At 42.7% G+C, this 25,223-nt stretch overlaps 1 protein-coding gene across 4 annotated transcripts in view; it reads left to right on the forward strand.

Moving 5' to 3' along the window:
- INTS10 (integrator complex subunit 10) overlaps nt 1–10,931 on the forward strand; it is a 33,081-nt gene extending 22,150 nt beyond the window's left edge. The window contains exons 14-18 of one of the 4 annotated variants that reach the window (XM_032288386.1): nt 1,250–1,329; nt 2,471–2,633; nt 4,616–4,709; nt 7,089–7,208; nt 10,497–10,931. In XM_032288386.1, coding sequence (XP_032144277.1) covers nt 1,250–1,329; nt 2,471–2,633; nt 4,616–4,709; nt 7,089–7,167 — 416 coding nt within the window. In that variant the 3' untranslated portion in view covers nt 7,168–7,208; nt 10,497–10,931. The other 3 variants (XM_032288383.1, XM_032288384.1, XM_032288385.1) reach the window with 3 other exon arrangements.
- Nucleotides 10,932–25,223: the final 14,292 nt, after the last annotated feature.

Consider the following 25,223-nt stretch of genomic DNA (forward strand, 5'->3'; position numbering starts at 1 on the left):
ATGTGAAGGAACACAGTGCCCATGTGCTTCTGGAAGGTGTACAAAGTCGTTCAACCATTCTGGAAACCAACTTCACATTAATTACCTAATTATTATATATACCTCGCCTCCTAGTTAATATACCTTAGATTAATGTTTTTCAAGCTATGAGTCTTCGTTTACTGGGTCATGAGTTTCAACCCCAATTTTTCTTTTACAATAAGATAGGATTTAATAATATTTTAAAAGACATCTCAGATAAGAAGAGAGGCTATTATTTAATGCACCTTTAGTTTTGGATATATCACATTACGTAAGTATGTGTTTACAGGATCTCATGTAAAAAATGTATTTATTTCTTGCTACTTGCCTGTGAGTAGAGAAAGATAGCAGCCATAGAGAACACAGACCATAAAGAAAAGATTGGGATCTTGCTTTGAAAGTCATTGCTTACAGTAATTTCCATAAATGTACAAGAATATGTAAGAATGTATATTTAACATTGTAATAGTGAAAAATTGGAAGTGTGAACCTCCACCATAAAAAGAATGGATGCATCATTTACGATATATGTAGACAACAGAATACTATGTAACACTGAAAATGAATGAACGGGAGCTACATGGATTGATATGGATCAACTGATAAATCTGAACCACATGAAGTTGAGTAGAAAAAGCAATTTGTAGAAGGATGCATATACTGTGACACCGTTTATATAGTAGACTGAAAGCATGCAAAACAATCCAGTGTTGTTTATAAATACAAACTTCTGTGGTAGAAGTGTGTAATATTCATAGGAATGACCACCACTGCCTTCAGAATTATGGCTACCTCTGGGATAGAAGAGAATGGGATCAGAGAAGGATACACAATAGGCTTTAACTGATTTTGTGATCATTTATATTAGAATTGTTTAAAATTAAAATATTAACACTTCATGAAGCTGAGTGGTAAGCACACCAGTGTTTATCATAGTCTCTCTATATAGTTTTCTATATATTTAAAATATTTTATCATTCAAAGTATTTAAACAAGTTTAGGAAAGAGTATCGATAAATGAAATCTAGAGACTATCAAAAGCCAATTTCACCATCATAAAGTATAACTGTGTTTCAACTATAATTGAATTCATGTGACAGTTGTGTATCCTTTTGTTTTCTTATTTTTGTTTTTTTTTTTTTAATGAAAACATCATAAACATTTGCCTTTCAAAGCCGTTTTCTTTGATAATAATGGACATTAACGTAACATTGTGGACTTCTGTTAGGTTTGGATCTGAAGCTCCTGCCTTGTACCAGCAAGGCTATCATGCCATACTGCCTGCATTTAATGTTAGCCTGTTTTAAGGTAAGCTTAAACTTGATGAGCTTGAAAAAAATTTAATTTCAAATATTACTCTTATGACCTGAAAACATGAGAGCCTTGTTAAGGATTGTTAGTTTAGTACTTTCAAGGGCAGGCCTGTACAATTAGAAAAGCTCATGGGCTAGTAATTAACAAACCTTAATTAAATAGTGACTGCACTAGGCAAAGAGAAGTGGGAAATTCTCCCCATCCTCGAAAAGTGTGATAGTGGGACAGATATGCAAAGAACCTGGACTGTTGTAGTGTTCGGTAAATATTTTATGAATATAAATATATTACCTACAAAGAAAGAGAATACAGCTTGAGGTTGGGTTCACAGAGGGATGATGAGTTTGTCATTGTAACGATATGCTAGATGAAGCATGTGAGGTGTTGAGATCAACACCGGTCACAACCCAACAGTGTTGGAAAAGTTCCAGGACTTGAAAGAACACCAGGGCCCTTGGCTGCAGGTAGAGAGCAGGGAGGCCTAATGGTTTCAAGGTTTGTTGGCCAGAGTAAAACATTGCGTCTCCACGTTAGTGCAGTAACTCCCAAACTTTACTCATCATCCCTATCACTTGGGACAACAGAAAAAATATAAAGTGTGATTTTATGCATAATCGCTCATTTAAAACAAAACCTCCTTTGACCATTTCTCTAGTTCACGTTAGTGCTTATTTCCTTGTAGCTCGCTGCCTTTCTTTCTCCCCAGTCCCATGTTCTCTCTGAATAGTTCTCTCCTGGATGGCTCTTGCCCACCTTCTACTCCCATCTGCTTCCCTTCAAAGAAATCTCCAGATTCATTTCTCCGTTACACAGGATGAATCAATGTTCTCTACCCATATGCAAAAACTTCAGTCCCACCTGTATCTAACTCCCATCTACATACACTGCCAGCGGCTGTGCACAGCCCAGAGGGAGTCTGAGGCTTCTAACAAAAGATGGTTAGAATCCACCCTCCTTAGGAGGCAGCTGTGATGTTTACCAGCCATTTCGTTCTGACTTTGTTTCCTTCTTACTCTAATGACCTTTATCACACATTTGCATATAGATCATGTTTTCAGAAAGTGATGTTTGGTGTATTTCAGATAATCCTGTGACTTCCTTTTCCTTCTGTCTTGTATAAATCTTTGTACTGCAGCTTAGAGCTTTCACAGACAACAGAGACGACATGGCACTGGGGCATGTGATTGTGTTGCTTCAGCAAGAGTGGCCACGGGGCGAGAACCTTTTCCTGAAAGCTGTCAATAAAATTTGCCAACAAGGAAATTTCCAATATGAGAATTTTTTCAATTACGTTACAAGTATCCTTTTTTCTTGTTTAAGCATAACACATTCTGATTTTCTTTAGAATGAATACATGTTTAAAAATGAATGAACCGTTCTGGATAGAAATAATGATTTTTACTATTTTGGGGGGGAAGAGAAGGAATGGGGATTAAAACCGGGGCTGTAGCAGTTGATCTTGTGAAAGTTGTAAATGACATGATTCAAGAATTGGGAACTCACAACCCTCTTCCATCCACTGCTAGCTGGCTTCTAAGAAGGCCAAGATGCCTACAGTGATGGCCTACAGGTTGCTGATAGGTCCAGCTTGGCTGGTTTAGCCATGGATATGTTAATAGTTCCTCTTCCATCTTATCAAAGCATGCCTCCTGTGGCCTCTCGGGACAGTGGCTGTGCCCTGCAATCTCTTGTTAGGGCACCCTGCCCCAGCTGTCTTTTCTCCCAATGAGTACCCACCAAAGATGCTGCACAGCCCAAGAGCTGCTTCTAATGTTAGGTAATGCTCTACTTCACACTGTTTATTAGGGAAAGACTTTTGAGTTAAAGGTTATTTATCAGTTTGAGTGTTTTTACTTCATTGCTTATCTTACCAATTATTTTTGAATTGCAAGGAATGTAAATGATCTTCTTGTTCAGGTGCTCACAGCAATAGTTTTTATTTTTTTTATTTAATCTTTTTTTTTTTTTTTTTTTTTAGAGACAGAGTCTCGCTCTGTCATCAGGCTAGAGTGTAGTGGCGTGATCTCGGCTCACTGCAACCTCCACCTCCCAAGTTCAAGTGATTCTCCTGCCTCAGCCTCCCGAGTAGCTGGGACTACAGGCCCACACCACCATGCCCAGCTAATTTTTGTATTTTTAGTAGAGACAGGATTTCACCATGTTGGCCAGGATGGTCTCCATCTTTTGACTTTGTGATCTACCCGCCTCGATCTCCCAGAGTGCTGGGATTACAGGTGTGCACCACCGCACCTGGCCAGTTTTTATTTTTTTAGAGTCAGGGTCTTGCTGTGTCACCCAGGCTCAAGTATCATGGCATGATCATAGCACACTACAGCCTCAGACTCCTGGGCTCAAGAGACCTCCTGCCTTAGCCTTCTGAGCAGCTAGGACTACAGGCATGCACTACCCTGCCAGACCAAAATAATAGTTTTTCACCATTTTTAGGACAGATATCTTTTGAGAGTCTGATGAAAGTTAACGTAATTTTTCACTAGAAAAATGCATATATGAATGTCATCGACATTTTGCATAAAATTTGGGTGACTCGCAGAAGCTTCCTCCCCTGATGCATCTAAAAATCCTTGCACACCAGCTATGAAGAAGTAATCATTTTATTTTTATGAATGTCATGTTCTGTAACACCAAATGACCCTCCCTACTTTTGCCACGTCTGTCATTTCTTATTAAGAAAACAAAAAAAGTTTGCTCTTGGACCATGTATTTAATTATCATCCATATGGAAAACATCTCCTCATGCCCTTTAGCCTGGCATGTCTCATGCCAAGAATTATCAGTACAAGGGAGTTTGGTGGGTATAAGAATCATGTTTTGGAGGTTGCGTGCAGTGGCTCACACCTATAATGCAGCACTTCGGGAGGCCGAGGTGGGCAGATCACCTGATGTTAGGAGTTCAAGACCAGCCTTAGCAACATGGAGAAACCCCGTCTCTACTAAAAATATAAAATTAGCCTGCCATGGTGGCAGGTGCCTGTAATCCCAGGAGGCCGAGGCAGGAAAATCGCTCAAACCTGGGAGGCAGAGGTTGTGGTGAGCCGAGACTGTGCCATTGCACTCCAGCCTGGGCAACAAGAGCAAAACTCTGTCTTAAAAAAAAAAAAGAGAATCAGGTTTTGGAATCCGACAGATCTAGGTTCAAATATGGAATCTGCAGATAGTGGGATGGTGATGGGCAAGTTATTCAATTGCTGAGATCCCATTTCCTCATCAGAGAGAACTGGCACCATTTTTTTACATGTGGTCAACCTGATCTGGCCTGCAGATATTGATATGCTGGAGGAATTTGCCTACTTGAGAACGCAGGAAGGTGGGAAAATTCATCTGGAATTACTACCCAATCAAGGAATGCTGATCAAGTAAGTATGCTCTCTTTTGCTCTTCCATGCTGAGTGCTCACCTTTTGTGTCTTTGTATGAAGTATTTGTAAATGTCTATACCTATCAAAAATTTAATACAAAGGACTTTGAACCTGGTCTCCGTTTTGACAGTCAGTTTGATTCTGGGTACCTTTTGAAAGACTCGCATTTCCTTAACTACATTTCTCAAACACTTTGCTAAAATTGGGGTATTTTTGTCACATTTGCAACTTTTTCACAGACAAAAGTCTCATTCATGATAACTTTTCCTTTAAAAAAATTTACAGGGTGATTCTGTAAATTTCTGATTAGGCACAGAGTGCCTTTAATTAAGAGCAGCTGAGTGGCCGGGCAAGGTATCTCACGCCTGTAATCCCAGCACTTTGGGAGGCGGAGGCTGGCGGATCACCTGAGGCCAGGACTTGGAGACCAACTTGGCCAACATGGTGAAACCCCATCTCTACTAAAAATACAAAAAAAAAAAAAAAAATTAATCTGGGCATGGTGGCAGGTGCCTGTAATTCCAGCTACTCAGGAGGCTGAGGCAGGAGAACTGCTTAAACCCAGGAGACAGAGGCTGCAGTGAGGCAAGATAGCACCATTGCACTCCGGCCTGGGCAACAAGAGCAAAACTCCGTCTCAAAAAAAAAAAAAAAAAACAGCTGTACTTAATTAAAATTGTGCTGGGTTAGAAAAATTCTTTAGAAAAAACTAGACTTTTTATTTATAAACTATCTAGGAAGCCCTCCTATGCAATCTTCATTACTTACATAATATGAAGTATTAATAAAATAGACAGGTGTAGTGCCTCTGAGAACACACCTGTCAAGAAATGATGGTGCCAGTGGTTGGTCTCCATCATCCTCCCCTCACCCACAGGATGTTACTAAAATTCTGGGTTTGCCCAAATTAAAATGCCAAATTAGTGACCATTTATGATTTTTAAATAGCTCATAAATCTTGCTTCTCTCCTTCAATCCTCATTGTAGTTTGGGTAATATATCCTCTCTGCTGTAAATGCCACGTGAAGTTTTATTTTCATACTTCCTCCTTTGCTTCCTGCACATTCAGTGTGTCTGTAAGTCAGTGTTAGAGTTTCTCCAAGAGACTGAACCCTGAGCGAGAAGAAAGTACCGCTAAAGCTACAAACATTTTTCTTTTTCCCTCAATTGTGGAAGAAACTAGTTTTCAGTTGTTGAAAGCTAAACCACGTCTTGCTCTATCTTGATAGTCTTAGAAAAATGTCTAGAGAAAGAAGAAATGTTCATTTTAGATTTCTGTAACCTTAGTAATTTGCTGCATAACAAACATTTCTTTTTATGTCTAGCAGGAATAGGGTCTCCTGGAATCCATTCTCAAGAATGGAAAGATTAAGTTTTATTTTTTTCCTTTCATCTTATTGTTATTAAATTATAAACTTTTAAAATAAAAGAACAATGTTCTCTTTAAAAATACATGAGCCCTTTCTGCATTGGGTTGCTTAAGCAGGATGGACAAGGACTGGCATCTTCCCATCTCCATTTACTTTTCTAAGATCGTGAATCAAAACTATGGGAAGAATAACTCTGTTGTTCCAAATATTCTTAACAGTGTTTGGGGATAAAGATTACCTTTGGATACGGGAGCCCAGGTAACCCCTTTTGTATTGTGATTTGTTTTCTAGACTTTGAAACTGGATATACAAATACACCCTGAATAAAGCTGTTTAGTTAATTTTCATCAGGAGTCACCATACGAATTAATATAGAGACAGCCATAGTGGTACCCACGTCTGTGTAGATAGGATTAAACCTACAGATGACTATCACTTTACCTAGATAATGCTTAACTGTTTGTGCAAGTGTGAGAGATGGATTGTCAAAAAATCAACAGCTGAACCTCAGTCTTCATTGTACTGAACCGTTCTTCTTTTACCAGTTTTTACTGAGCTGAACAGTGACGTAAGTCCATGCGGACAATCCCTAGGATGAGGAATGAGAGCAGGGGAGTGTTGGGTACTAGCTAGTATCACAGGGAAAGGTGTTTGGAACTGTTTGTGTAAAGGACACCCATCATGCACTTCTAACTTTTAAGGGATGACACTAGGCTCTCCCACGTTGATCGGCATAACCCTTACTTTCTTCTAACTTTCTATACAAGAAGCTGCAGTTTCATCAGTTTGGAAGCCAGAATAGGGATTATTCCCTAGTAATCTGACCTTGTAGAGATTTGCCCAGTCTTCACTGTGTGAATCTCAAAGTTAATTGCTTATGCCTAAATTAACATGGTAGAAGCACACTGCTTAAGACAGAGAGCTCTTCCTAACTGAGGAATGGTTGGAATCTTCATTAAACAATGTCAATTCCTTTTCCCTTTGGGTTCCAAACAAATGCTCTGAAGCCATTCCAGACCTTTTGGGTGGTCCCTCCAGATGAGTAGCAGAGATGTTGTGAGCATGTGCACTCCTCCCCTGGGGTAAGGCTGAGTCCACCTTAGCTGTGGCATCTGGGATGCAAGCAGGTACAGTACCAACATGAGGGCACCCGGTGCTTGACTCAACGGAGGGAGAAGCTCTTTATCTGTTATACAGACCTTTTGCTCTTAAGTATTTTAAAATAGAAAAATGTTTCTATGCTGATACATGCAGTATCTTAGTTGTATTAGAGTGGATTAAAATGGAAAACAATGTCCTACTTATACTCTGAATAGGGTCAATGATAATGTTCAATGAGGTGATCACCAGCTAATACACTAAATCTTTGTTGTTACAGAATTCCGCACAGCCATGGGTCCCGGACTCTTATTTTCCCCTCATCTGTTCTCAATACGTTTTTGAAATTCAAACTCACCTTTTTTTTTTTTTTTTTTAAATCAAAAACTTTGCCAGACCCTTTAATCCTCTTGGAAAGTCCTCTCCAGTGGGGCTGCAGTCCTGTTAAAGGTGGCTACCAGACATCACCAGGCTGAATGCTGGGACTGGTACACCATGAGAAAAGTGGAAAGTAAAGAGGCTGGCTTTGAAAATGTGTCTTCTCAAAGGCTGCCCCTGCCCCCTATTGCCATTCAGCTACATTCCATCGTCCTCTTCCTCCCTGGCCACTTTTTATACCACATCACAAGGGGGCTGAGCTCTGGGACCAGGAACTGAGACGACTCTGGACATGCACCAGCAGCAGCAGGTGCAGTGAGGGCTGGCTAGCTTCTCCCCAGTCTCCTTAAACACCCAGCCGTGGCCAGGGGCTTGTTGAGGTTAACAAGTTTCTGTTTAGTCTGCTTCCAGTCTTGTGTATTTTCTCTGGAGTGTTGTTTTTGCAGTGCAGGGTGAGTCGGTGTGGGTGTTTGAATGCTGCTGTTTGCTGTTTTTTTAAGGCCTTCTAGCCCTCCCATGGGGTTGCTGCAGCAGGAATTCTTACCTGTGCTTCAGCCCAGCATACAGACTGCTGACAGGTACCAAGTGGAATAAACGCCCGCTCATAGTGTGCTGTTTGTCAACATGTTCACTGCCCATGGTTCTCAGCTCTTTGTTCCTCAGTGCTCTTTTTCATGCTTTATTTATTTTTTACTTTGTTCTGCATTTTGGCAAACCATCTGGTTGTAATATTGTAACATTTCTTATTTTTATCCATAAGTTGCCAGTGTGTTTGTGTTCGATTTAAAAATCATTATGGATCTGGAAAAAAAAATGAAAGCTATATAAAACTGTATCAATTCAGTGCACATTAGCTCAGGTGCACTATGATTCTCTTTTGACAAAACCTTAAGGCTTTCAGTCATATATATTTAAAGATGCTGACGTTTATTTTAAGTACATTTTTGTGTATATTCATATGAGTGACCAGTCATTATGGTCCTATTAGCCATTACTTGCCTGGGATCTAAATAGGCACAAGTATGGTTTCTTCCTGCTACTGATGTTTTTTTGAGACCTTACCTTTCTGAATTGAAACTATGTGATAGGCTAAAATGTCACATTTATTAGCTCGTTTATCCTTTTCTTAAACCACAAAAGCTTACTAATTCTCTTCTTCATCCTAACACCGGAGTGATAGAGGCTCTAATAGAAATGTAACTGAGTTGTGCCACTCTGTATATATGGAGATAGTACAATTGGACCCTGATCTTCAGGATGTAGCATTTAGTTATTTATTTATATTAAATATAATATTTAGTTATATTTTTAGTGCTTTTAAAAATAGGGTTTATTAGCCAGGCGTGGTGGCATGTGCCTGTAATCCCAGCTACTCGGGAGGCTAAGGCACGAGAGTTGCTTGAACCCGGGAGGCAGAGGTTGTAGTGAGCTGAGATCATGCTACTGCACTTCAGCCTGGGTGACAGAGCAAGACGCCATTTCAAAAGAAAAGAAGGAGGGTTTGCCTTTAGCTAACTGCCAATGCCAATAACCTCCACTTGGTCAGAGGGCCGGCCCCGGTTTGAAGTTGCAGCCTGGGACCCAGAAGAGCAGTATCTCAGGGCAGCATGAGTGGTTCACATCGATCCCAGTGGGATGCTGTGTCCTAACTATGGAGCCACCCACCCAGACTTGACAAGAGACATTCACAAAGAAGTGCACCTTTACTCCACACCACATTTACTCCATGCCGTTTTCCCTGGTAGCTCTTTAAAACATCCATGAGCATCAGAAGATTCTGTAATAGCTTATGTAACAAAGCTGGTTTTTTCCTTCTGTTATTTTACAACTTGGTGACTCCTGTTGTCCTTACTTTATATGGTAATTAATATAAGTTTTTTAAAACAGAAACATTTTAGAGTAATTTCAACACTTTTATCTAGCCCTGAATCATAAAAATCTTCGGTTTCAATCCGTATAACTTTGTGCGAGGGAAATTAGACAGCAGGGTGGGAAACAGAGGTGACTTCTTTGTCTAAGTCCACCAAATTGCTGAGCTAGTAGATAAAACTCCCTTCCTCTTAACTGAACTGACTGAGTTTTACTCAATTTTTCTTTTCCTTTCTTCATTTTGTTTCTTCTGTTTCCTGGGATTTCATGTGTGATTTCTTTTTCTAAAGCACAACGTTTGGGGCGTAGAGACCTTTTTAGCCTGCGTCCCCACCACTCCTTCCATACACGTGCAGGTGTCCTGTGAGTGCCAGACAGCCTATGACCATGTAGTCCACTGCTTCTGGTCCTCAGAGATTCTGCCTCTCTTCTGACCTGTGCCACATTCTGTGTCGGGACCTCAGCTCCCCCTTCATTTTGTCCAACACATGAGAGTCTAGATGGGCACAGCATTTAGAGGAGCTGCCCTATTCTGGTGTCCTGGGGAAACAAATGTGCTTGTGACCCCTGCTGTGCAAGAGCCCTGAACCTTTCTGGGAGCACCAGCTGCAGGGGCCATGGGAGGGGCTCACTTGCATGATGGGCTCATTCAGGTCCCCTTCCTCCTTGCTGCTATTTCTGGAGGGTCTCCTGGCCTGGCTGGACACAAGCCCTCTGTAGCCAGTGTGGACTGGACCCATTTGGCCTTAAGTTACTGAATTGTGTACCAGTCAGCAGTAGGGAAGCATAACAGAGCTTCCAGGATTCAAAGGCAAAGCAGGTAGCATTTTATTGGACAATTAAATGTTTGGAATAATCTTTTATAGAGTGGGTAAGATGTCTGACTAGTTTTAAGTCTTTCTGAAAAGGAATGGGTTGGAACGTTTGGTTGGTGGCAGCTATTCTTTTGTTCTTTTAAAAAATATCTTAACTTAGATATGGGGCAGGTTTTATTCCTACCCAAGTAGCAGTGATCAGTGATGCTGGTGCTAATCCCTGGTCTTTGTCTGTTTCCCTGTCACTGACCTCAGGCACCACACGGTAACTCGAGGCATCACCAAAGGCGTGAAGGAGGACTTTCGCCTGGCCATGGAGCGCCAGGTCTCCCGCTGTGGAGAGAATCTGATGGTGGTTCTGCACAGGTTCTGCATTAATGAGAAGATCTTGCTCCTTCAGACTCTGACCTGAGTGGAGACCTTTCTGCCAGAGACAGCTTGGGGCTGTGTAATTTTAGGTGAAGACACACAGCCGAACTGACATGGCACACAGCCGTGGTCATTGTTACTGTTACAAAGAAGAAAACCATCTGAGTTCTAACTGCTCGGTTGCTTAAAAGTAGTTCCCAAGAGTCTGAAAAGCTATTTCTATTTTTAAAAGTCAAGTCATTTTTTTATAGTTTTTGTAAAACAAAAGACTCAGTCTGTTTTGTAAATAAAAGTCATCCTAAAATTTGAAGTTTTTAAAAATTTCTTTGAATTCTTACAAGTTTTTGAACAGAGGTGCATTTTCCTTCTTTTCTAAGCATATAGCAAGGGGAAAAATCCAGCATAATTGAATTGAGTAATGAATTTTACTAAGATGGATACTTAAAAGACATATGTCTTCCATGACCTTAAGATTTATTTTCCATAGTTAGCCTCTGGTCAGTATTACATAGCAACATAGTATTAGATGTTTTCACTCAGGAAGTCTATTTTTTAGAAATAAGGTCTTACTCTACGCTCAGGTTAGAATGTAGTGGCACGATCAGAACTCAGTGCAGCCTCAAACTCCTGAGCTCAAGCAATCCTCCTGCCTCAGCCTCCCAAGTAGCTGGGACTACAAGTACACACACCATGCCCACCTTTTTTTTTTTTTTTTAATTTTATATAGAGACAAGGTCTCAATATTTATGCCCAGGCTGGTCTCAAACATCTGGCCTCCATCAATCCTCCCACCTCAGCCTCCTAAAGTGTTGAAATTACAGGCATGAGCCACCATACCTGGCCTTATTTGGGAAGTTTTAACACCAAAAACATTTATGTAAAAAATGAACTTAAGCCTGTCCTCTCTCTACTGACGGTCCCCTGAAGAAGTGGTGCTCAGGGCTGCTGAAAACCCCAGGGCAGGAGGTGGAGGCGAGAGGTGAGATGCAGCAGAGCAGCCTCCCCACTGCTGTCTGGTTCCAGGAAGGCCCGGCTGCTGTGCCAGGGCAGCCCACTGGCTTCTACCCGGGAGCTTTGGAGCCAGGTGGCCTTGTGTGGTTTTGCATCCTGGCTTTGCCCTGCCCTTTACTTGCTATGTGACCGTGGACAAGCTAACTTCTGTGTGCGTCAAGCTCTTTCTCTGAAAACGGAGCCTAATGGTCCTTCCCTCGCTGGTTGTTGGAAGGATGAAATGTTGCTTCATGTGAAATGCTTGGGAGAAAGCCTTGAGTGTAGTTAGTCCTGGCCTATATTAGCTGTTAGTTTAATTGTTTTTTAATTAGGCTAATTTTATTTTTCTTTTGCTCTTCATGAAATAATAGAGCAGACAAACATCAACAAAATTTGTTTCAAGGGAGTTTTTAAGAATGAAAGAGCTAAGAAGTTTTACAATTACTTTCCACAAAATGTCTTAGAAATCTTTTCTAAATAAAGATCCTTTTTATAGCTACATTAAAATCAACAAGATGGTTTAACAAGGGACATCTGATCTCAAAAAATATCAACTAATGTGTTTTGCAGTGTTTATCAGTGTAGTTTCGGAGTTTATTACAAATATACAAGCTATCCTTTTTTTAATCATGGGATGTGCTGTTGCTTAAAAGCCCCCAAATTAAACACGCTCACCTTTTGGTTTTCTAACACTGTATTAGGGTTCTCCAGAGGGACAGGCCTAACAGGATAGATGTATATATGAAAGGGAGTTTATTAAGAATTAGCTCACATGATCACAGGGCCAAGCTCCACAACAGGTCGTCTGTAAGCTGAGAAACAAGGAAGTCTGTAGTGGCTCAGTTCAAACCAAAAGCCTCAAAAGCAGACAAGCTAACAGTGCAGCCTTCAGTCTGTGGCCAAAGGCCTGAGAGCCCCTGGTCAACCACTGTTGTAAGTCCAAGAGTCCAAAGGCCAAAGAACCTGAAGTCTGATGTCCAAGGGCAGGAAGCATCCAGCACAGAAGAAAGATGAAAGCCAGAAGACTCAGCAAGCCAGCTTATCTCACCTCCCAACTACTTTGTTCTAGCCTCACTGGCGTCCACCTAGCTTGAGGATGGGTCTTCCTCTCCCCATCCACTGACTCAAATTACTCTCCTCTGGCAACAGCATCACAGACACACCCAGAAACAATACTATATGAGCTATCTAGGCATCGCTCGATGCAATCAAGTTGACACCTAATGAACACCTTCCTTAGCTCAGTGTTTGGAGGGCAAAGCACATCACAGCAAGACTTTCTAATACCCAGGAGGCACGCCAAGGTGGCCGAGAGGAGGCAACACTGGAATGCAGCTCCCAGTGAATGAGATGCAGAGGGCTAGAGGACTTCACAATTCCAAGAAAGTTGCTGGGTTCCTTTTGGTTGAACTGGTAGGACTCTGAAAATAGCCCAGGGCAAGAGCCGCCCAGGGAGGGCAAACTGAGACAGGGCGGGGCACATCCCCACCTGGAATGTGGGGACATACACAGCCAGCTCGGAGGGTCAGGGACTTCCCCTCACTACTCCGATTTGGATCCTGTGCTTACCTCATCCCTCCTGCAACAAGAGCCCTGCCAGACTGAGGGGAGCAGTGGGGTGTGGATGCAAGTCTGAGCGAAGGCACCCGCCTGGTGCCACAAGTTGTCAGCATGGATCTGGGTGGAAGTTTGGACCAATGCCAGTGGGACAGAACAACCCATCCCACAGAAAGAGGCAGAGTTGAAAGCAGGGAAACAGGCCAAAAGGCCTGGCAGGCCCCACCCCACAAAACTCAAACTGAAGCCTGCACTAGAGAGTTTGGCAGCGAATACACCAGTTTGACCCCAACCAGGAAGATCCAGCTTGGGGAAGGAGAGACATCATGGGGAAGTCGGGGCCAATCTCACAGGCAAACAAACTCCAGGGAAGGACCACCCACCCAGCAACCTGACTGAATCCGAGAGCCCCGCAACGCCCTCTACAGGCCAAAAAAGATAAAGCTCCAATCACAACAGACAGGATGTCCACTCAGAGATTCCTCCAGAAATCACCAATTTCAAAGATCAAAGGGCAATAAATCCACGAAGATGGGAAGAAACCAGTGCAAAAAGGATGAAACCATCAAAGACCAGAACACCTTCTTCCCCTTCCAGGGATCACAACTCCTCACCATCAAGGAAACAAATCAGACAGAAAATGAGTTTGACAAATTGACAGAAGCAGGCTTCAGAAGTTGGGTAATAACAAACTTCTCTGGGTTAAAAGACCATGTTCTAACCCAATGCAAGGAAACTAAGAATTGTAAAAAAAGATTAGATGAAATGCTAACTAGAATAACCAGCTTAGAGAAGAACATATGACTTGATGGAGCTAAAACACAGCACAAGAACTTTGAGAGGCATACACAAGTTTCAACAGCTGAATCGATCAAGCAGAAGAAAGGATATCAGAGATAGAAGATCAAATCAATGAAATAAAATGAGAAAGCAAGAGTAGAGAAAAAAGAGTGAAAAAAAAATGAACAAAGCATCCAAGAACTATGGGATTATGTGAAAAAACCTAATCTATGCTTGATCGGTGTACCTGAATGTGACGGGGGAGAATGAATCCAAGTTGGAAAACACTCTTCAGGATATTATCCAGGAGAACTTTCCCAACCTAACAAGGTAGGCCAACATTCAAATCCAGGAAATACAGAGAACACCAGAAAGATATTCCTCAAGAAGAGCAAACCCAAGGCACATAGTTGTCAGATTCACCAGGGTTGGAATGAAGGAAAAAGTCCTAAGGGCAGCCAGAGAGAAACGTTGAGTCACCCACAAAGGAAAGACAATCAGACTCATAGCAGATCTCTCAGCAGAAACCCTACAAGCCAGAAGGGAGTGTGGGCCAATATTAAACATCCTTAAAGAAAAGAACTTTCAAGCCAGAATTTCATATCTGGCCAAACTAAGCATCATAAGTGAAAGAGAAATAAAATCCTTTACCAACAAGCACTTGCTTGCTGAGAGATTTCATCACTATAAGACCTGCCTTACAAGAGCTCCTGAAGGAAGTACTAAACATGGAAAGGAACAACCAGTACCAGCCATTGCAAAAATGTAGCAAGTGAGAAAGAACAACAAAGCAATGAAGAAACCTCTTCAACTAATGGGCAAAAGAACCAGCCAGTAACAAAATGACAGGATCAAATTCAAACATAACAATATTAACGTTGAATGTAAATTGCCTAAATGCCCCAATCAAAAGACACAGACAGGCAAACTGGATTAAAAAGTCAAGACCCAATGGTGTGCTGTATTCAGGAGACCCATCTCACATGAAAAGACATACACAGACTCAAAATAAAGGGATGGAAGAAGATTTACCAAGCAAATGGAGAGCAAAAAACAGCAGGTGTAGCAATCCTAGTCTCTGATAAAATGGACTTTAAACCAACAGAGATCAAAAGAGACAAAGAAGAACATTACATAATGGTAAAAGGATCAATGCAACAAGAAGAGATAACTATCCTAAATATATATGCACCCAACACAGGAGCACCCAGATACATAAAGCAAGTTCTTAACGACCTACAAAGAGACTTAGACTCCAGGACAGTAATAATGGGAGACTTTATCACTCCACTGACGATATTGGAGTGTTTACAGAACACTCCACCCCAAATCCACAGAATATATATTCTTCTCAGCACCATATTGCACATACTCTAAAACTGACCACATGATTGGAAGTAAATCACTCCTCAGCAAATGCAAAAGAATGGACTTTTTTGGTTGGGAGGCTATTAATTGCTGCCTTGACTTCAAACCTTGTTATTGGCCTATTCAGGGTTTCAGCTTCTTTCTGGCTTAGTCCTGGGAGTGTGCAAGTGTCCAGGTATTTATCCATTTCTTCCAGATTTACTGGTTTATGTGCATAGAGCTGTTTGTAGTAATCGCTGATGCTAGTTTGTATTTCTGTGACATCAGTGGTGATATCCCCTTTATCACTTCTTATTGCATCTATTCGATTCTTCTCTCTTTTCTTTTTTATTAATCTGGCTAGTGGTCTGTCTATTTTGTTGATCTTTTCAAAAAACCAGCTCTTGGATTCATTGATTTTTTGAAGGGTTTTTTGTATCTCTATCTCCTTTAGTTCTCTTCTGATCTTAGTTATTTCTTGTTTTCTGCTTGCTTTCGAGTTTTTTTGATGTTGCTCCTCTAGCTCTTTCAATTTTTGACAATAGGGTGTCGATTTTAGATCCTTCCTTGTTTCTCATGTGGGCATTTATTACTATAAGTTTCACTCTAGACATTGCTTTAAATGTGTCCTAGAGATTCTGGTACGTTGTGTCTTCATTCTCATTGGTTTTGAAGAACATTTTTATTTCTGCTTTCATTTCATTGTTTATCCATTCATCATTCAGGAGCAAGTTGTTCAGTTTCTGAGTGATTGTGTGGTTTTGAGTGCTTTTCTTAATCCTGAGTTCTAATCCCTTTAGAGCTGCTGGGCAGGGATGTTTATGTCTGCTGCAGCAGAACTCACAACCACGCCTTTTCCCAGGTCCTCTGTCCCAGGAACGTGAGGCTTTATTTGTAAGTCCCTGACAGGTTGCTGCCTTTTTTCAGAGATGCCCTGCCCAGCAAGGAGGGAGTCTAGCCACAGTCTGCCTGCAGAGGCATTGCTGAGCTGTCATGGGCTCCATCCAGCTGCTGTGTAAAATTCCTCATAATTTTGTTTACACAGGTAAGGTTGGAACTGCCTCAGCAATGGTGGAAGCCTTACCCCGCCGAACTTGACTGTCCCAGGTCAAGTTCAAACTGCTGTGCTGGCTACGAAATCTCAAGCCAGAGGGTTTCAGTTTGCTGGTCTTTGTGGGAGTGGGACCCATCAAGCCAGATCACTTGGGTCCCTGCCTTCAGCCCTCACTTTTTTGGGGGAATGGGCAGTTCTGTCTCACAGGTGTTGCCGGCGCCAGCCAAAGCAGCTGCCCAGATTTGTGCTGAAAACCCATGGTGCTGGCTGAAATGGCTGCTCAGATTTGTGCTGGAAACTCCTGGTTCTTGTTGGCCCAGCGGGAATCTCCTGGTCTTTGGGCTGTAAAGACCATGGGAGAAGCACTGTATCTGAACTGGGGTGCCAGTGGCTGGAAAAGTCCCCAATAGCCTCCATTGTGTAGGAGGGGGGTCCTCTGGCCCGTTGCACTTCCCAGGTGAGTCAGTGCCCCACCCTGCATCAGTTTGCTCTCCTTGGGCCACACCCGCTGTCCAACCAGTCCCATTGACATGAACCTGGTACCTTGGTTGGAAAGGCAGAGATCACTCGCCTTCTGCATTGCTCTCGCCGGGAACTGTGATCCAGAGCTGTTTCTATTTGGCTATCTTGGCGGAACTCCAGTTATTTTTACTTTTTTAGAGACAGGGTCTTCCTGTGTCACCCAGCGTAACATTCGCTCTGGAGTGCAGTGGCAAAACCATGGCTCACCGCAGCCTCCTGGGCTTAAGTGATCCTCCTACCTCAGCTTCTGAGTAGCTGGGACCACTGGTGTGTGCCACCATGCCCAGCTAATTTTAAAATTTGTTATAGAGACGGTTTCACCGTGTTGCTCAGGCTGCTCTCAAACTCCTGGACTCAAGAGAACTGCTCACCTCCGCCTCTCAAAGTGCTGGGATTACAGATGTGAGCCACTGTGCCAGGCCTGAAGTTATTTTTGTCACTGTCACTCATCATGAATGTAATCATCACTGTTATTACGATTATTTGTTGTCCTAGCTACAGCAATAAACATACCGAGTACAGCTCTCTGTCCACAAAGGGGTCCCACCAACAAGTGGCAATGGAGGAGGGGTTCAGGGCTCAGAATGCCCAACCTTGCAGGGTACCACTCTCTGTTCCCCACAGTTGTCCCTGGCCCAGGGCCCTCTGGAAAAAAAAGTCAAAGCCTCCCTGGACTGTGGGGGTCGTCTCCCCTGCAACTCATTCTGACCAGGGAGCTCCAAGGTGGAGGCCAGAGCCACATCAGGCACCCTCCACCAGCCCTAGGCCAAGAAACGTGACCCAAGGTGAGCAAAGCCCAGGCTGGATATCCCCACCACCTGCGATGGCTTCTGTGGACACAGACTTTCACATCCCCTTGCCAGGCACAAGCTGATGACTGTTTTTATGTAATCCATAAAGGACAGCCAGATGGCCAGACCCGACTCTGGTGATACGGTGTTGGCAATGGGTCAGGGTTGGTGTGAAAGGGCAGCTAGAGGGTTAAAACTGAGATTCAGTCCTCAAATGCAGGGTGCAAGAAGGGTGTGGGAGTGACTCACGGGGTTTATAGTAATGAGAATATTTTTGTTATTTATAAATATAATTGTAATTATTAACACATATATAATTATATAAGTACTAAAAATATAAAACTTTATTATACATAAACTACATATGCTAAATACAGAGTCTTGCTCTGTCACCCAGGGTAGAGTTGAATGGCATAGTCTCAGCTCACTGTAAGCTCTGCCTCCTGGGTTCACGCTATTCTCCTGCCTCAGCCTCCCATGTAGCTGGAACCACAGCCATATGCCACCACATCTGGCTAATTTTTGTCTTTTTAGTAGAGACGCTGTTTTGCCATGTTTGCCAGGCTGGTATCAAACTCCTGACCTCAAGTGATCCTCCCATCTCAGCCTCCCAAAGTGCTGGGATTATAGGTGTGAGCCACTGCACCTAGCCCCCCTGTATGTTATATAAATTCTGAAATGTAGATTGAAGTGTTTATAAACATTAACAAGTAAAAATTTGTAGAAGTAATTATTGCTGTCATTGCTATCCATTGTTATTATAATTATTACTGTGATTACCAATAGGAGTTTTTATAGAAACACTGAACAAAGTTTCTCTCTCTAGGAAAGGTATTCAATTGACTGAAGATGATAAAGGAGTGTTTCCAGGCTAATGAATTGTCTCAATTCACTGGTGAGCCCAGGAAGGCCCTGAGCAGCCACCAGCCTGGTAAGCCTACCCACATCTCCACAGCGATCTGCCCCAAATGGTCAGGACTGAATTCAGATCCTCCCTCATTTTTGACACCCACTTCCAAGTTAGGGTCAACATGGGAAAGCCAAATATGCTGACCCTCATGGATCATGCGGAATGCACCTCTTCTTGTCAGTCTGCCTCTAGCCATTCCTGGATCAGCCAGTTCCCAGCAAGATGTAGCTTCCCCTTTTCCTACCATAAAGCTTTTCCACTCCTCCGCCTGCCTTTGAGTCTCTACCAAGCACACGCTGTTATGGTGCCTCACTCTTACAATATAGAGTGAGCTCTCAGCTAATAGACCTTGTTCTCATGTGGGTGATCTTTATCTCCACAGAGGTTATGATTCAGGATTCTTTTGGTGCCTCTGTGCCAGCCAGAAACGTCCATGGCTGGCAGTGCAGGGACCTTGCTCAGCTCTGAGTTCACTGCTTGGCTTGCTGCAACCACTCGGCCTGGCGGGCTGTGCTTGGCTCATGCTACTCACCTGGATCCCATGCCCACTAGCTCTGCACTCAGCCCACAACTGGTCCATGTGCTGCCTTGAATGGCTTCTGCCTTGGGTGCCAATGTCTGGATAAGGTAAATGCAGTAGTGCCTGAAAGCTTGGAGATGCCAACAACCACAGAGCCCTAAAGGGTGTTATAGCCTTTTGCTCAGTGAGTCCTGAGCTCTGAGCTCTCAGCAAGCATTTCAGCTCATTTGTGTTACAGCTCATTCATTCCCATCATCTGCAAGCTTCAGCAAATCAGGGCATGTCCCAGCTTGTTTGGTTCTGCCACCCAGCTCAGGCCCTCGGGTTCTTGGCTGGCCAAGTTCTTCTGCTACTGCTTCCCATCACATGGGGCAGCCATCCAGCACTGGTGGAGGGTGGGGGGGCTACAGTGCTACAACTCTTTTTTGCACCTGGCATTCGGTGGGCTCAGGGTTCTTTTTCCACATCCAAGAGGAATGAGCTATGCAGACACCAGAGAATAGGCAAGGCGGGGAAAAATTTTATTGAGTGACAGGGAAGTTCTCAACAAGAGATGGGACACAAAGTGAGTAGCCCTTGGTGTGAGAGGGAGCCTGAAGGCAGGTAGTCCCAGTGAGTGGCTGAGTCTGGGATTTTTATGAGCTCAGAACTGGGGAGTGCGTACTGATTGGTCCATGGGCAGGCCTGAAAAAAGTACAATTTGATTAGCTAAAAGGCACCAAGGAAGTTCTCACTCTGGGTTGTGGACTCTACATGGAACTGGTAGCCCAGTTTTCAGGCTTCAGGCGGTCTTTTGGCCTGAAGATTGGGTTTCACTGAGGACCTTTTTCTGCCTAGGAATTTGCCTCCTGTCAGTATCAGTTAGTAGTAGGGAAAGCAAATAAAGCAATCAGAATCATAACCATCCCCCAAGTTAACTCTCTGTCTGTCTCTTTTATGTCCCTATTTTTCCCATCACGCCATTTAAAAATTAGCATATCATCTGCATGCCGTAAAAATTCATCCTTTAAAAAGTGTACAGTTCGCCCTTTTTTTTTTTTCAGTCTATTCACAAAGTTGAACAACTGTCACCATCATCTAATCCCAGGGCACTTTCATCACCTCAAAAAGAAACCTTTATGTTCATTAAACTGTCCCCATAACCATTAACCAGTCACTTCCCATTTTACCCCTGCCCCAGACCTTGGTAATCACCAATCTGCTATCTCCAGGACTTATTTATTCTGAATATTTCATATAAATGGAATCATACATCATGTGGCCTTTTATGTTTGGCTTCTATCACTTAACAGAATGTTTCTGAGGCTCACTCATGGTTTTGTATGTATCAGTGCTCCATTCCTTTTTATGTGTAGGAGACCAGAATATGCCACTTCAAAATATATCTTTTTAGCATAAAGATTATTTTGAGTTGAAGTCATTGAGAAGAAATAGACACAGGAAAAACTCTCTGCCCTCCTTCCATTTGTCTAAAAGCAGAACGTAAATTTACAAGGGTGTCCCTCCTTCCGGTTCTACCAAGGACTAAGGTTAACCACTAGAGACACCTTTAGACCCTTATCAGCCTGGAGACCACCCAATGAAATTTACGTAACGAGCTTTACTAACTCACTTTTATCTACCATTTATTTGCCCCTAGAGACTCAAAGCCCCTTTCCTTTGTCTTGTCACAGTTCTAAAACATTTGGTGTTCTTTGTTGAAGTTGCTATATAAGATGCATTCTAAGCCACCTCTTTGAGAATTACTCATTTTCTGAGTATCTCTCATGTGTATATGATATATACAAGTTAATAAGCTTGTTTGTTTTTCTCATGTTAATCTGTCTTTTGCTATAGGGATCTATCAGCTAAGAGTTAGGCAGAGTAAATGGAAGACTGTTTTTCTTCCCCTTCATATTACTTAATGAGCTTCTATTGTAAGCCTTTAAGATGGAGTGATTAATTCACTGGTTTTCCCATGCTGTCCAGTCCTTCTGCCCCACCCGCTAATTTTAATTTGTGGTAAAATACCCTTAAAAATGAAGGAAATTCTGTCATATGCTATGACATGGATAAGCCTTTAAAACATTATTTTTGGTGAAATAAGCCAGTAACAGAAAGACAAACACTGGACAATTCCACTCATATGAGGCTTCTAGAATCACCAAGTTAATAGAAACAGAAAGTAGAATGGTGGTTGCCAGGGGCTGGCTGGGTGGGACAGGTGAGGAGGGGGATGGGAAACTGTTAGTTCAATGGGTACAAACTTCCAGTTTTTAAAGATGATTTCTGGAGATTGGTTGCATAACAATATGAATATACTCAATACTACTGAGCTCTAAACTTAGAAATGGTTAAGATAGCAGGTTTCATGAGGTATGGCTATTTACAGATTTTTTTTTAAATGTATTCAAATATATATCCCATACAATTTGTCATTTCAACCTTTAATTTTTGGTAACATCTGTCATTTTTGGTATCACCTATTATTTTATAATCTCTGATTATAAAAGCCGTAGAACTGTGTTCTATAAGGTTAAAATAAAAAGATACCAAAGCACAATTTCAAGAATCACATGGCTTGCTGACATAGATTTTTTTTTTCTTTTTTAGTTCACAATGGTTAAAGATGGGGAAAATAGCAAACAGATCTCCCAGAGAATGCACTTGACAGATAGGTATGTTGACCATATAGTGGATGGGTTCCTGATTGCTTTATTAGGATGGAAGTGAGGGAATGTGTTCTCTTTCCAGGGTCCACAAGGGGGCGTAGTTTTAAGGGCAAGAACTTCCCTGTGCCATGCCCCCTTCCCATCTCTTTCCATTTGGGAGAATTAACAGTTTATGCTTAAACTTCGTGGGCACGGGAAGAAACTGAGTCAACCACCCCAGCAGAAGTTCTAAGGAACTCCTTTCATTAGCCCAGGGTCTTAGAGAAGGTGGGGGGTCCTCCCAGGTTAAAAGTCCCCTTCTTCCACACCCCTTCAGACTCCATGTTTGGATCCCCTTCCACCCTCGTGGAAGCCATCCTTCTTTCTCTCTCTTGGATTTCCCTTCTGGGGCCCCCTTCCAAACTCTCTTCCCCTCCTAAACTCCACCTCTCTCTGTCTCTCTGTTCCCTTCCACTCAGTGTGGAAGCTGCTTTCCTTCTCTGGTTTTCCCCCTCTGGGAACTCTGCTCACTCAGTGTGAGAGCGGCTTTTCTTTCCTCACTCAGTGTCAGAGTTAGCTGTTTCTTTCTCTCTTCATCTTTTCTTTCTCTACCTAAATAAATTACTTTCTATAAGCACTTTTGAGGCCATCATTTACTTTTACGAGGACACTGCGCTGTTGTCTCCTCACCCATTCTTGGGGAGTTACAGACCAAGAACCCAGAGAAACGTCCTCTCAGGGGAACTGAGGTGGCTCCCCTGAACCCCAACATAACAGAAGCAGGACTCTGAGGAATGTAAAGCCTAATTATAAAATTTTGAGATGTACTTTTATAGGAGCATTCTCCAGAGAAGCTGGATTGACCAAGACAGTGGGGGAAATCCATGAAGAGGGTAAGGTCCCTTGATGCTAGAGGGCAGTAGCAGTGTGGTGGTGGGAAGGGGAAGGAAGGATGTTCCAAAGCTTCAAGGTTAAAGATGGATTTTATCATTAAAAGGGCAGCAGAATGGAGTTTTCAGCCCGGCCATGTAACGAATGAAAAGGTGTATTCAGGACAGCAAGCCAAGGGTGTGCTAAGGAGATTCATATGGATAGAAGGGGTCATCAAGATAATGGGAGAATGTCTCCAAAGGCATGTCAAAGACCTTCAGGGCTGCCCCTGCCATCACAGACCAGAGCTCTAGGAGGGCAGAATGATTCTGGGGGACAGACCAGGGTGCCTTCCATGGGTTCACTGCCCGGAGTCACCTCGGGGCTTTGCTTCCACATTCCAGTGCAGTGCTCCTCAGCCACTCTGGTTGTGGCTCAAGTAGAAACCAGTGTAGCTGAACCGGCCACTCTGGAAGGTCCCAGTCATAAATCTTGGCAGTGTCCACATGGTGCTAATTCTGCAGGAATGCAGAATGCAGGAGCCTTGAGGGCATGGCTTCCTATGCCTACATTTCAAAGGATGTCACAGACAGCCTGGGGACCCAGGGCAAGATTTGTCATAGGGTCAGAGTTACCACAGACAGCCCCTGTTAGGGCAATGCCCAGTGAAACTGTGGGGTCAGAGCCACCACAGACAGTCTCCCCTAGGACAATGCCTAGTGGAACCATTGGAGTGAGACCACTCCCACAACCCTAGAACTGCCTTGGAGAGCTGCAGGCACAGCAAGAGACTCCAACCTGTGAGAGCTGCTGGGGGGCCTGAGCCCAGCAAAGCCATAGGGGCAGGGCCGTCTGAGACCTTATAGGTCCAAACTCCACTCCAGCATGCCAAGGACATGGGACATGGAGTGAAAGGAGACCATTCTGGAGCTTTAAGACTTGTTGTTTTCTCTGTTGGTTTTCACACTTACTTAGAGCCAGTTACCCCGTTTTTCTTGCCTGTTCTTCCCTTATGAAATGGGAATGTCTATCCTACACCTATCTGTCTCACCACTGTATTTAACAGTGGTGATAACTCATTTTGTAGGTAACTCTTTCTGATGTCACAGGCTCACTGCTAGAGGGAATTTGCCTCAGAATGAAAGGTACCTTAAGTTTCACCCATATCTGAACTAGATGAGACTCTGGACTTTGGGCTTTTGAATCGATGTTGGAATGAACTAAGACTTTGGGGACTGCTGGGATAGAATGAACACATTTTACATTGTGAGAAGGACAAATTTGTGGGGCTGGGGGTGGAATGCTATGTTTTGAATGTGTTCCCCAAAGTTTATGTGTTGAAAATTTAATCGCCAATGCAACAATGTTGAGAGGTGGGAATTTTAAGAGATGATTAGATCATGAGGGCAGAGGCCTCACGAGTGGATTAATGTCATTATCACAGAAGTGGATTTGTTGTCAAAGTGAGTTTAACTCTCTCTTGTTTTTTTTTCTCTCTCATGCTTTCTGGCTATTCTGCCTTCTGCCATGGAAGACACAGCAAGAAGTCCCCTGCCAGTTGTTTGCACCTTGATACTGGACTCTCCAGCCTCCAGTATGAGAAAGAAAATAAATTTATTTTCCTTATAAAGTACATGATCTGTAGTGTTCTGTTACAGCGACACAAAATGAACTATAACAGTCCATACGACCAATGAAATAAAGGCTTCATTCTCTTAACAAAAATACAATTTGAACCACAAAAACAAAGCCCCTACTCAAAGTAGATAGGATTAAATAATCTTGTCTGGAAGAGATTTTAGAAGTCCTCTAGCTGGTCTAACTTTTTCTCCCAGTGTTGAAATCAAGTGTGCTGTCCAACATAGCATCTGCTAGCTATAAGTGACTAACAAGCACTTGGAGTCTACTCAAAGTTAAGATGTGAGCCAGGTATAAAATATATATCAGGTTTCATAGTCTCACTATGGAGAACATGATATAAATGATCTCAATTATTTTAATTATAGACTGAAATAACATTTTAGATATGTTGAGTTAACATATATTATTAAAATTAATTTTACCTATTTATTTCCTTTTTTAAATGTGGCTCCTAGAAAATTTGAAGTTACATATGTGGCTTATGTTTGTGGTGCACATTATAGTTCCATTGGACTATCCTTTGGTCTATGACATTCGCCCTAGTGATCATCCAGCTTATGCTTGGATACCTCGGAAGACAGGAGCTATGTCCTTGGCTCAGGCCAACAGTAGTAATTGAAGACTGGGCGGGTGGTTAGGGTGAATTACCTAACTCCTTCCCAAGGCCAAATAGCAGCCTTATACTTCTGACTGGCATTTCCCAAGCTTTGGCCTCTTCCTCCTTGAATGAGTGATTAAATTTGAATTCATGAAATACATGCGAATGTAACATGAAAAACATTTCATCTTCTGGCCAGGTGCAGTGGCTCATGCATGCCTATAATCCCAGCACTTTGGGACACCAAACAAGCATAGCAATACCCCATCTCTACAAAAATAAAAATTAAAAAATTAGCCAGGCATGGTGGTGCATACCTGTCATCCCAGTTACTCAGGAAGCTGAGGCAGCAGGATTGCTTGAGCTCAGGAAGTTGGGGCTGCATTGAGCTGGGATTGCACCA

This window comes from Sapajus apella, unplaced genomic scaffold (assembly GCF_009761245.1).
Source record: "Sapajus apella isolate SASKATOON/1434 unplaced genomic scaffold, GSC_monkey_1.0 scaffold21, whole genome shotgun sequence".
NCBI lineage: Eukaryota > Metazoa > Chordata > Mammalia > Primates > Cebidae > Sapajus > Sapajus apella.